The sequence below is a fragment of the Helianthus annuus genome, chromosome 7 (genome assembly GCF_002127325.2).
Source record: "Helianthus annuus cultivar XRQ/B chromosome 7, HanXRQr2.0-SUNRISE, whole genome shotgun sequence".
In the NCBI taxonomy this organism is placed as follows: domain Eukaryota; kingdom Viridiplantae; phylum Streptophyta; class Magnoliopsida; order Asterales; family Asteraceae; genus Helianthus; species Helianthus annuus.
Window position 1 is genome coordinate 127429509 of NC_035439.2, and position 14137 is coordinate 127443645.

General features: G+C 32.8%; 1 protein-coding gene across 2 annotated transcripts; it reads right to left on the reverse strand.

The window, feature by feature from the left end:
- Positions 1 to 325: 325 nt before the first annotated feature.
- On the reverse strand, positions 326 to 12454 carry LOC110885765. 2 transcript variants are annotated; one of them, XM_022133473.2, is made up of 7 exons: positions 12104 to 12454; positions 2506 to 3105; positions 2234 to 2359; positions 1939 to 2094; positions 1704 to 1814; positions 1187 to 1614; positions 326 to 1090 (listed from the first exon to the last, which is right to left on the reverse strand). In XM_022133473.2, exons 1-7 carry the CDS (start codon positions 12432 to 12434, stop codon positions 428 to 430), a joined length of 2415 nt encoding a protein of 804 aa, XP_021989165.1. In that variant the 5' UTR covers positions 12435 to 12454; the 3' UTR covers positions 326 to 427. The 2 variants fall into 2 exon arrangements, with proteins under 2 accessions (XP_021989165.1, XP_021989164.1); XM_022133472.2 differs by having other exon boundaries at positions 2506 to 3135.
- Positions 12455 to 14137: the final 1683 nt, after the last annotated feature.

Here is a 14137-nt window from a genome sequence, read left to right on the forward strand (position 1 = left end):
CTCTCTACTTCCTCTCTCTAGCAAATACTTATCCTCATGCCGGAGGGTGCTCGCAGAGTGGCCCTCCCACCTCTGTGACGAGCCTAACCATTTCACTCTTTTGTCCCTTTCATTACCTCGTTCATTCCATTCTCTAGTTCATTTCATTACTCCATACCAAACAAACCAATTGATCATATATGTAAGAAAATTTGTATCCATGTCATTAAACTACAAGTTACTGAATAATAGTCGAAAATGGTTTTCTTAGATAATATGCAAAATTAAAGAGGTTGAAAGTACAACATATAACGGTTCCAAATTCTTTGACATGACAAAAATATCATGACTCAATAACAATATTTATTTCATCGCTCAAGAACACAATATTTATTTCATCACTCTTCTGCACTTTAATACAATGGATTACATGATTCGAAGACCTGTACTAATTCCAGTTAGACATCGCTAATTGTACTAATATTTCTAATATCCTAATGTGAATTGGATCACCTTTTTTGTTATCGCCAAAGATAGGTAAATATGTGGACTTGAAAAGATCCACCATAAGGGGGAATTGTAGGGTAACAAAAGAAGCAATCGGAATGAAAGCTAATCCACTTATTGGAACAAGCATCCATAGCTTTTTATCACAAAAGACAAGGAACAAGGTTGCACTGAAGGCTATCATCATGCTTGTTGTAGATAGTAACAAACTGAAAAGTCCAATAAACAACCTCCTTGGCAAGCTAACTAGAAAGTCTTTCTCAGCAAAACGTGCTGTCAAGATAGACAAGAACACTAGTAATGCTGTACTCGACGCGAATAGTGAGATTGCATCTGATATAGCAAAGATAATGAATGCAGTTTCCTTTTTAAACAAAGGGGTCCCTTTTTCTTGATTGTTTCCACCTGGTACAGTAATTGCAGCTGCAAATACAATTGTGGTAATGAGTGCAGCAGTGATACTACATGACTCTGCAGTGGTTTTCATCCACTGTTCTCCCTCCTTCACTAAATCCTTGTGTGCCATTGTGAAAAGCATGTTTGGTGTCTCCTTGAAATAGTTTTCTTGTGTAATATATGTAGGAAACACAAATTTCTTCACTTCCTATTATAAAATTAGTTTCACTTGGTTATCCTACTTCAAAATAACTTAATAACAGTTTAATTATATTCACTTATAGTTCAATACTTATGTATGTACCTCACGCCATTGAAGCTCACGTTGTAGTTGTAATGCTGCACCTGTTCTTTGATTGAGTACAGTTGAAGGGGCCAATCTTCCCGCCAAGTGCAAGATATTGTTTTCATAAGAATCTTTATAGATCCTATAACGATTCTTACGTGTCCCGATGTCATAAATAATGTTGTAGATTTTTTCAGATCGGTTTATTATTGCTAAATGAATAATGTCATACCCACTTTTATTTGTACTATCAATTGCTTTTGATGATCTTGATAAAATACCATGAACAACTTCATAAGCATTTTGACATGCAGCCTCAAGAATTGGTCGGGTATAAAGATCGTCTGAGTTCTCCAACTTGTAAATTTCATCACAGACATGGTCCAGAATTTTCTTGGCTACATCCAAATCCATCTTTTTGTTCTCTATTCGCTTGATGGGTGCAACTGAAATTCAAGAACTTATTAATAAGAAAAGATTACAACTTGTTTTAAGAGAATAAATTAAGAACTAAATTGGCAAGGAGTGTATTCACATGGAATCTTTGCGCCCTTCCACAAAAGGAAATAAAGGAAGAGGAATAGGAAAGAAATGGCCCCTAGGAGGAGGCATATAAATACAAAGGATGATGCAATCATGGCTGGAACTGCATAAGCACAAAATTCTCTATTAGAAAAAAGTACAACTCACTTTTGGTTCAAATATAATTGACTAGGAATATTTACTTTTTGTCTATAAATATACACAACTAATTCGTGAGTTGTGTTTACCTGTTAGTATTACCAATTTAAATACCAGAGTACGAATGTCCTTATTATTCCGAGATGAGTAGAATGCAAAACCCCATAAGGCGAACGCAGGAAACCCCAAAAGAAGAATGGTCAGCCACATTGTTTTAAGTAGTATTCCCAAGATATGGTCCAAAGCTAAAATAGAGAACCACAATCAATAATTCTTAAAATAGAAGTCAAATAAAAAAAGATTAAAGTAGAAGTCAAATAAAAAAAGATTAAAGTAGAAGTGAAATAAAAAAAGAGTAACAAATGAAATTGTTTAGAAACATACAAGGAGGATATACAAGTTTTTCCCAATGATCTAGCCCACTGGGAAAATTTTTAGCTAGAGCCATGAGTACATCATCACTTCTCGAAGCAGACTTTGGAAAATTTTGAACCAATTCTAATGCTAAACCTACAATCATAAACAATAAAATGTCACTCTTCAAAGCAATATGTTCACGTTATATATTGTCTGGGCAAAGATGAAAAATTTAGAATATTGGTGAATAGTAGACTAAGCGTTACCATTAGAAAAAATATATTGTCTACTAAACTTACTATATTGTTTTGCGGAAATAGCAGTAACAAGAAGTTTGACTGCCATATCATCATCTGGGTGATCAACAGAGCTAGATAAAGGGGATTGCAACTCGGTTTTGTCTTCAACCTTGACAGCTTTCAACAAATATGCAATGGTATCAAGATGCATATTTTCATAAGCTTTGTGCAATGGATCTTTACTGTCATTGTCTTTAACTCGTAACAACATTTTGTTCCTTTTAACTAGTAGATCTACAACATATGTGTTGCCAACAGCCGCAGCAATGTGAAGCGCTGTGCTTCCATCACCACGATCTCTTCGTTTAAGTAGATCTTCATCATTCTTTATATACGATAACAATTTTTTCACAAAATCATTATGGCCGTTTTCAACAGCAATGTGAAGAAGCGTGCTACCATCCCCGCCCATTGCTTCTGTTGCTAGGGATTTATGTACTTTTAAAGCGTCTTCTACTTTTGGCCAATCCCCAAATTTAGCATATTCAGGTAACTTCCAGTGCCTCAACCACCTTGAGTGATCGGTTTCTGTTGGATCCACGTCTCGATCCACTATTATATCCATTGAATTTGCCCCTTCTTCAACTGTGTTTGTTTCTCCTGAAACAACAACCCCATCGACTTCATTTTCTGTTTTGGATTACGTAGGAAGAGAAGGTTTTACAAAAACGGTTATGAAATGCATGAATAAACAATCACAATTAGGGACCGACCAAATTAATTCTATTAGTCTATAGTTTTAAACCCGGAACCTTAAACAAGAGGGTTTCAAACTCTCTCACAAGTTAAGCAAGTCGACAAGCTATTAATCAACATAGCTGATTACACCCATGTTAAAGGATAATTCAAATTAGGTTGGTGAACCAGTTGCATATCAGAAGATAGCAATTTATTCATACTCGTTCGAGCTATATTCAAACTCATCCCAGCTAGGGCTGAGCAAAAACCGGTTTAGCCGAACCGCAACCGGTTAAAATGGTCCAAACCAGTAGTAATCAGTGCTATTTTCATTTATGTTTTTTTAGTAATTTGGTTTTCGATCTAATAACCAAAGAAGACCGCTTCAGTGGGCCCGCTTTAGTTCAAGATTTTTCCAACTACAATTAACTTATTATATGCCATTTAGAATTTTGCCTAGTGATCAAGAAGAATTATCTCTTGTTTTTGTGGGGAGATTAAGATTCAATTTTTGGGAGGTGTATTTTTAGGAGAAAAAATCTTTGCTGTTAAAAAAAAAATTTAACTTACTATATATGTTAGTCAATCAAATCTGTATTTTCGGCTAAAGGATGGAGACAGCTGGTATTCACAATACCAAATGAATATGAAGTGAAAATTGTTGTTATAAAAGAAAAAAATAGTAAACCAAACGATATATTTCTATATCTATGCTTGATTACCACTTTAATATGTAGCTAATGTGCATATTCGTTTTGTTTGGAACCATAATTTATTTTGATAAAAAAACATAATTATAATGAAAATGATAAACTGCAATATCATCTTAATGGATTTATTGATTATTGAGAACCGTATGGATCGATCCTATGATATAATCTTAATGGATTGGTATAGGGAAAATCGTGTGCGCCCACATCCCCTAAACATAGGTACATTAGAATTAGATCTATAACTAATGTACACGTTATTGTTTATTGCCATTGGCTCACATTGGTATTTCCACATAGATTGTTATCGCATTGATTAATCATTGTATAGAATTGATCGTATCGTTACATTGTTATTGTCATAATATTGTTTCACCATTGGTCGTATACCGTATTGATCGTTCTTATTGAATTATTGTTATTGCTATTGTTTTTCGTTACTGAGCATTTTTTTTGCTAAACCATATTTCTTTTTGTTGTTTTCTCTTATTTCTTAAATAGGTACTGAGCAGAAAATGTGTGAAAAGTAAACGCTAAATAGCTAGAGTTGGAAAGGAGTTTAATAGATTGTTATTTAAATAATTTTAGACACTTTTGTTTTCTCTTGAGCTCATTGTGTGGTTTTAGATTTTAAGCTTTGAAGTTAATATTTTATTTAGTTAAGTTTTAAAAATATATCGGATTACTGTGTTGTGTGACACGTCAGCCCTAATCGGGTCGGGATGTGTGTTACGTGTTTAACAATGTATAGGAATGAGCAACAACTGAATTGTTAACCGAAACTAAACCTAAAACAGGCAAAACTGAATTGAAAACAGAGGAAATCGAACCGAAATCAACAAAAAACCGAATTAACTGAGAACCGATTAACCGAAAACTGCATTAACCAAAACCAGATAACAAATTCTTTTGTACCCTTGTTTAACCAAAATTCACCGAACCGAATCTTTTATATTTTCATATCTTTCTAGCTTTTTTATACATGCAGTTCATTTATTTCTTCATTTGATGGATTTATTATTCTATGTCATGTATTTATACCTCTATTTCATGTATTTTTAAGCAAAAGTTTTAGCGAAGTGATGCACTATCTGAAGATCACCGGTTACAGTGTAAAAGTGTGGAACACGTTAAAAATATGGTTCTTACAGACTTCAGGGTCATCCTACAGACTATGGGTAAAGATATTGATGATTTCGATCTTCCGAAAATAACAAAACACAACTTACAATATATAGTTTATCATGAGGTGCAAGAGGAGTACGGGATAGTTGTGGAACCTGAACATTTATCTGCCATAGATGAACTTAATTCAGACCAAAAAAGAGTGTTAGATGAGATCATGACACATGTGGATACTGATCGTCTAGGTGTGTTCTTTATAGATGGTCCGGGTTACGGGAAAAACATTTATGTACAAAGCTTTGCTTGCTCAAGTACGTTCACGTGCTCTTATTGCTCTTGCGACAACTTCATCATGTGCCGCAGCTAATAATATGCCAGGAGGGAGAACGACTCACTCGAGATTCAAGATTCCCATTTGTGTTAATAACAATTCGATGTGCAACATAAAAAAAGTTGGGTAGCTGAACTAATTAAGTCCTCCAAGTTAATCATATGGGATGAGCCGTATGATTACTAAATTGAGATGTTTGAGCCGTATGATTATTAAATGGATCTCATCATGATGCAAAGTATTTGACACCTGTCCTTTAGTTTTCAACTTTTATGTTTAAGACTTATCTTTCCTTATTTGTGTGTTGTTTTATATAACTTTTAGTTATGTTTAAGACTTATTTCATGTGTTACTTCTTACACCAATGGTTTCTTGAAATACTTGATAATTTAAATTCTAAATTTAACAATTACTAGACACGTGTAACACTTATGACGTATATCCACCATGTGGAGAGTTCAAATGAAAAAAAAATTTTTGTAAGAAGAAAAAAGAAGAAATTTCAACCAATAAGAATGCTTTATTTTACTTCATTTAATATAAGTATTTAATATTACTATAAGGGTACATTAGTAAATCTACATAGATCATTAATTTGTAGTCTTCCTCTTTAATTGCTAACTACATTAAATTTTTTGTAACGTATCTTCAAAATATATATTTTTTCAAAAAAATAAAATAATTAAAAGTGTAGGATAAATTACGAGGTGTATAAGATAAATTAGAGTTGTGTAGGATAAATTTCAACGTGTAGAATGAATTTCAAAATATGTTAGATAACATTTGATGTGTGTAGGTAAAAAAAAGTAGTGTGGAAGATGATAGTCTTTATGACTAATTAATTAGTCAAAGATGATAATAAATGAGATAAGTGAAAAAACTATTTAATGTTTTACAAAATTACCTTTTGTTCTTTTTCTTCTTAATTAAATTTTATTCTCAAATGAACCTTCCCCTATATAACAATGTTATCATAAATATTATACAAATAAAAAAACTACCAGAAACGAGTGCCTAATTGCAAAGCGTCGCCCCTGCCGCATCGCGCGGACACCCTACTTGTGTGTGTGTGTGTATATATATATATATATAGGGTCGAGATTTAGAGAAAACGGTAGAAAGTGTGAGAACGGTGAGAAAGCTTATGGATCGTCCGATCAAAACAATCTATGGACTAGATTGGCGCGGTGGCGTTTTCGTAAATAATATCAATTTTATTGCGTGGATGTGCCTCATTAAGGGTAAAAAGGTCTTTACACTTCTATACCAAAACGCCATACTAATGAATAAAACGCCATTACGGACCAAACCACATCCCTATATAAACAAAAACATCACAGACATAAAAACACACCCCCAGAACCTGAAACGCCATATTTTCTACTATATACCATTCATTTTACAAATGCCAAAATCCCCAAAACATCAAACACAACTACTCAAAAAACGCCATATTTTCTACTATATACCATTCATCTTAGAAACGCCAAAACACACAAACATCAAAAGATTCCAAAAAATCGACGGTTCTTTCAGATACACTATTTTCTCAGTAAACGCCAAAAAATGGCAAATATTGTTTCTTATATATTCAAATATTGTTCTACGCCAAAGTTTCGGATAATGCATTCTTCCCTGAGGTGCTGTGACTCAAATAACATTTTGCTGCATGAGATGGACAAATCATAAACAAAAAGATGCTGGTGTCAGATTTATGTCATTTTTTTGTGTTTTGTTATTGATGAATATTATAATGGCATGAAAAGACGAATGACACTGATGAGTTGTTTGAAGATACACATTCAAACAAAAACTTATGTCATTTTGTCTTTCCAAACGGCCATAAAAACACAAGCATGGCTAAGCCAAACCACCATTGAACATGATTCAAAGAAGAAAGAGACTGATGACAGTGAAGATTTGGAAGATGAATTGTTTTTATTTTTATTTTTTTAATTTTCTTTTTCTGTTGTCACATGTGAAAAACCATAATGCAGTAAAAACGCCAAAAACTCTCAAACTATAATGAAAGTAGTTTGCAGAAGTATTAATAAAAGCTAAAAATGAAAAAAAAAATGCCAAAAACTACTTAAAGCCATTCAAAAACGCCAAACTTGGGAGATGGAAAGTCTATGACCCTAAAAACTCATAAAAAGCTGAACAAAAAAAACAATAAAAATACAGAGTAACTGAAAAGACGGCTACTTTATTAATATAATTTATTATAAAATAAAATCCCGTCTAAACTACACGCCAAAAACATCCTATAAGAGAGACGTCTCTGCACAATCAACTGATCACAAAACCAAAAACAAACGCCATATTTCCTAGAAACCATTCAATTTAAAAACGCCAAAAAAATAGTTAAGAGAGCCACAGATGCAGAACCTCGATTCTTCTATATTGAGTATTGATCTGAATGAAATTTCACTGAATGGATTCTTCTCTGAGTTGGGTATCTCTATAATCTTTTGCTGAATGAGATGGACAAATATTCAAGAAAAAGAGACTGATGACACTGATATGACATCATGTCACTTTGTTGTTGATGGATATATTGATGGCATGAAGGGATCAATACATTAGAGCATGCGTTGGTCTTCAACATGTCATCAAACAAGTATATATCCACCCACCATAAAGGATGCCACAAAAAATAAGCATCTTCTAAAGACGGGCGTTATGTAGGAAAATAAGGATCTACATAAAGTATTTAAAAACAGGTTCAAAACGCCAAAAAAGTTAAAGTAGAAGAGGCTGATGACAGTGAAGATTTGGATGAGAAATTAGATTATGATTTTTAATTTGTTTTTCATTTTCTATTGTTTGTTATCTAATTCTCTGTTGTTTATTATCTAATTCTCTACTAATTTTAAAAAAAATGAGTATAAAACGCCAAAAACTACAAACACCAAAACGCCTAATAGTGTGAAAACTGTGAGAACGAATGCTAGCAAAGCACGATGTTGCTATATAAAACGCCAAAAAACGCAAAAAAAGTATTACTGGAAAAATCAACACTAATTGACAGATGAAAATTGAAAGAAACAGTAATTGCTAAAACAGTAAATGAAGAGACGGTATCACTATTGTCAAACATTTATTTATATTAAAAGCCACTACATGGAAAATTGAAATTTATTTATCTTTTCAAAACGCCAAAACAATACTTAAAACGCCAAAATATTTATTTATTTTAAAAGCCACTACATGGCAAAACGCTTGATATAATAAAATCAAGAAACAATAAAGGCCTGCATCCTGATCTAGAAAACAATAAAAACGCCCAAACAATACTTAAAACGCCAAAATATTTACTATGATCCTGATCTAAAAACAATAAAAATGCCGCATATTTATTAAACGCCAAAAAATGGAAAGATGAAGTGACACGCGTTTAAAAAGAGAAATATGAATGGACAAAAAAGCCTCTCCGCCCTTCTCTAAGCGGCGTGACACGTGTTGGGCCAGGATGCGTTCTCACCGTTCTCACACTTTTAAGCGTTTTCTCCCGAACCCATTTCTATATATATATATATAGGGTAAGGTTCATGCGAGAACCACTCTTATTGCGAGAACCTTACCCGATATATATATAGGGCAAGGATAAATTGAAAACCCACTTGAGTTGAATAAACCCTAAAAACCTTTGTAAAAAACCCATGTAAACTCAAGAAACATTTCTAAAAAAATAGGAAATGTAATATACATATATTTGAACATTTTAAAAACAAGAAACACAAAAAAACACCAAGTAGTTTTTTTTAAAAAAATGTTACAAATTTCAGGTTACATAATATATTTGTCCAAAAAAAAATGTAACATACAAATTTTCAACATTAAAAAAAAAAACTAGTAAGTGTTTTTTCATTTTTTTTCATAAATAGGTCCGTGTACATTTATATTACATTCCTTATTTTTTTAGAAAAAAATAAAAATGTTACATAGGGTTTATTTGGGTTTTCTCAACTCACATGGGTTTTCGATTTATCTTTCCCATATATATATATGGGAAAGTTCATTTGAGAAGAAATTTAATGTGAGAAGAAAAAGAAGAAATGACATATTAGTAAAATACTATTTCATTTATAACTTATATCATTAATTTTTAACTTTTTAATTAATTAGTCAACTAATCATTAATTATTCTACATACAATCTATAAAACCTACACTATCAAAATTTTCCTACATATACCCTACACTAGGGGTGTGAATTTCTGACACGATCCGAAAACTCGACACGAACCTAACACGAAATTCGCGGGTTTAGGTTTAGTCTAAACGGGTTCGGGTCAGTTTCAGGTTGAACCCGCAAACCCGTTTAGGTTAACGGGTCGGGTTCGGGTCAACCTGATCGGGTTGGCGGGTTAACCCGTTTAACACATTTATACTATATTATATTTTTTACAATATATTTTGTGTTATAAATTAAATGGGGTGTGTATTTTATGCCATGATTATATCTTAAAAAGAGAAATTAACATAGATTTTATAATTTAAATATGATATTATTATATAAATTTGTGTTTTTAAGTAAATTGTAATTTTAGTATATAAATTTCAGAAAAAAAATTAAAAAATTCGGGTTAAACGGGTCGTGTTCGGGTTCATATGTATGATACGATTTTCGGGTTCGGGTTCGTGTAAAATTTTCGGGTTCGGGTCGGGTTAGACACGCCAACCCGCGAACACGACCCGTTTAGCACCCATACCCTACACATTATAGAATTTTATCCTACACAGTCGAAATTTATCCTACACATCTCGAAATATATCCTACACAACTCGTAATTTATCCTACACAACTAGTAATTTATTATACACTTTAAATTAAGTTGTTTTTTTTTTTAATTTGGAAAAAGTATATATTTTGAAAAGGAGTTACAAATTTAATTTAGTTAGTTATTAAAGGCGAAGAATACAAATTAATGATTTTTGTAAGTTTACCAATATACCCTTATATTAAAATTAAATGCAAATATTAAATGAAGTAAAATGAAGCATTCTTATTGGTTGAAACTTCTTCTTTTTTCTTCTTACAAAAAAATTCTTCTCATTTGAACCCTTCACTATATATATATATATATATATATATATATAGGACAAAGTTCCGTTAGGAACCACCCTTTATTGCGAGAACCGCGAGAACCAGTGTGAACACAAACAGTAATAGCTAAAAAAATCTAAAAAACACTCAAAAAATTTTTTTTTATTTTTTACTATTTTTTATATAAAAATCGCTACTTTTAGTATCCAAAAAAAAAAGAATTTTTTTTTTTGGCTACTAAAAGTAGCGATTTGAACATAAAAAATAGTAAAAAAATAAAAAAAAATTTTTAGATTTTTTTTTGATTTTTTTTTGATTTTTTTAGATTTTTTAGGTTTTTTGGGGGTTTAGTTTTTAGCATTTTAGCTTGGGGGGGGGGGGGTTTAGGTTTTTGGGGGGTGGGGGAGGGGGGTTTAGGTTTTTGGGGGGGGGGGTGGGGTGGGGTGGGGGGGGGTTAGGTTTTTTTTAGGTTTTTTGAGGGTTTTAGTTTTTAGCATTTAGCTTGGGGGGGGGGGGGGTGGGGGGTTTAGGTTTTTGGGGGGTGGGGGGGTGGGGGTTAGTTTTTTTTTAGGTTTTTTGAGGGTTTTAGTTTTTAGCATTTAGCTTGGGGGGGGTTAGGTTTTTTTTTGGGGGGGGGGGTTAGGTTTTTTTTTTGGGGGGTGGGGGGTTTAGGTTTTTGGGGGGTGGGGGGGGGGTGGGGGTTAGGTTTTTTTAGGGTTTTTTTAGGTTTTTTTAGCTATTTTAGCTTGTGTTCACATTGGTTCTCGCGGTTCTCGCAATAAAGGTGGTTCTCGCATGAACCTTACCCTATATATATATATATATATATATATATATATATATATATATATATATATATATATATATGGGTTGGTTAACGTATAATCTTTCTTAACGTACGATGCGTACGAGATGAAATTATGCACGTTATAAAATTAAAAACACTAATCACGCATGTTGAAAAAACATAATCACGCATGTACAAAATCAGAAATCACGCATGGGGTAAAACCCTAATCATGCATGTTATAAAACTAATCACGCATGTTATTATTTCATCTCGTATGTATTGTACGTTAAGGGATATTGCATTTTACACTTTCAATATATATATTGTTTTTGTTTTAAAATTAAAATGTGATGTAAATATGATATACACATGACTTGTGAGGAGAGGAGGCCGTGCTAGTGGGTACAAAGAACTAAGATCCGGAAGTTGAAGAAATAAGATCGTTTTTAGTCTAATGTTTATGTACATTTACTGTGATATCGTATTTTCAACTCGAAATTTACGTTTTCTTATTTTATTATGTTTTCAACCTGACCCGACTTAATTAACCCTGAAATTCTATAGTTTGATATTAAGAAATTTGACCACTGAAAATAGGTAAACTCATAAGAGAAAATTCCTAAATTCGTCACTACCTCCCGCATTAGAGATGCTCTAACCAGTCCGCTCAGCTTTTCACCCACAAACACCTCTATTTCTGACAAATCCCCAATTATAAAACTAACTAATACCTGATTTAAGTTTAAAAGAAAGCATATTCATTTGAAGAATTAGGTAAGACTTTTTAGAAATGAATCAAGGGACAACCGTTGTTAAAATGTAATAACAATACTACTAAAAGATCATAGTTATTTGTAATTAAAGCAATCAAGATATCATCTGGTTGTGATTAGTCATATTATACAGAAGATGTACCTTTTTGCGAACGTGTAACAGGATCATAGTTGGATTTTAGTTTTTCCCATACAGCTTTAGCTGAATCGAGATCGTGGATATCTACAAGTATATCTTCACTAACAGAACCCAAGATCCACCCTTTGGCAAGATTATCGTATTGTCTTTGTGTCTCTGTGTCAGAAAATCTTGGGCCCACAAATGTGTCTTCCACGATGCCACCCATATTGTTACTGCCCAACAAGCAAAGCATTTGTGATTTCCAAACAAAGTAGTTCTTGTTGCCTGAAAGTTTCACCGAAACAAAGTTGGATACATTATTATCATACAGAATAACGTTTGAAGCACTCATATTTGAGGTATATGAGTGAGTGAGAGAGAAGCTGGGTGAGAAATGGACAGTTAATTAAGAGGGTTTTGATACATTTTATGATCTACTCAACTCCTCTATTTATATACCAAATGGAAGGGGTTCTTTGCATCTCTTCCAAGAAACATTACAAAAACAACCTTGTTGACATAAGAAAGTGTAAAATGACCCTTTCCTTTTGTTTCTTACACAAATGGCCGTTGACCTAGATCTACCTGGGTGCAAGATCCGCAAGCTTACGTAGCATAAGGTAAGCTATTTTGAATTTTTTTTTTTCAAAATTTAAGTTCTAGATTGGTATTTTTTTTTATAATTTTTTACAGCTTAAATTGTAAAAACATCCAGGTTATATAATATTAAAAAAAGATAAGTTTTATATATATATGTGTGTGTAGGGTTGTTCAGTCATTGATTAATAACTTAAAAGTACATTAATTTGTTGTCTTGGCACGTTGATGAAATATATTATTAGTCGATCATTATTCACTTAACATGTTTTGATCGAATAATGAAAGTTTATACTTCCCCTTGAATTAAGAAGGAAAGTCAACTATCATGTGAAATTGCACATGGTTGCAAAACGTTTAGATTTCTCTCTCATGTCATGGGAGGTGACATCATAATTATACAATCCAAATATAAAATGAAATTACTTTAAATGATTGTTTAGTTCATAGAGGTTAGCCCGTATAAATTTCAACAAAATACCGAAGTGCTTTTCGCCTACAGGCTACAGCTATTAAAGTGTATACAACTTGTTTAGACAACAAATTTCATGAGAAGCAGAAAGGCTGTTATAGCTCACGAGCCGAGCCAAATCGAATGTAGATTTCAAGCCGAGCGATTTCAAGCTATTTTCAAGGGAGACATGAGTCACAAGTTGTTTGAACACTCCTATTTAGCCATCTAGCAAGGAACTAAAGATAAAGAATAACATACAACATAAGAAAGTAAATTTTTTTACTATGTGTATGTTGTTGAAGCTATCGTTTTTATGTAATAATTTGTGTGACATAAATTACATTACGTATTAGGTTGTGACTTTTTATTAGTCTTTAATTGTGCTTCTTAGTTATTTCAATAAACATAATTTTTCTTTCTGAAATTAACGTATTTAAATAACCCCCAAACACCTCCCTCAATAGTGTTTACATAGTCTTATTTTGTTTCGTTTTTCATTATGCTTTATCACGTTTTCATGTTTTTTGTGTTTTCTTTATATGTTAGGCATGCCAGCGATAACTATGTTGTTTATTACACTCCCAACGGTACCAAAATGTGGACTCCCAACGTTAACCCCGAGTTTAAACCACTAGTGGGGAGTGTGTTAAAAAAAAAATCTAAAGATGTTATTTTGATGTACAAGACTTGTGCTGAGAAATCAAGTTTCTCTTAACGTAAACCCTAGAGAAAAAAATGGAAATAGTATGTCACCCACAAATAGTTGAGGTGTAACAAAGCGTCAAGACCTCAATATAATCTTAAATTCGACACAACCAAAGAATCCTGGATGAAGATTCGGCAAAGCACTTTTTCGGTTACTGATTGCAAAGCTCGCATATGTGTCCAAATTTGCAAGGAGACCGGTAGGTGTACGGTAATAAGGTTTGTTGATTGTCACACCCATCCACTTGGTGAGTCATATAACCGTGACCTCACCAAGATTTCTCGAAAGTTATCATCCT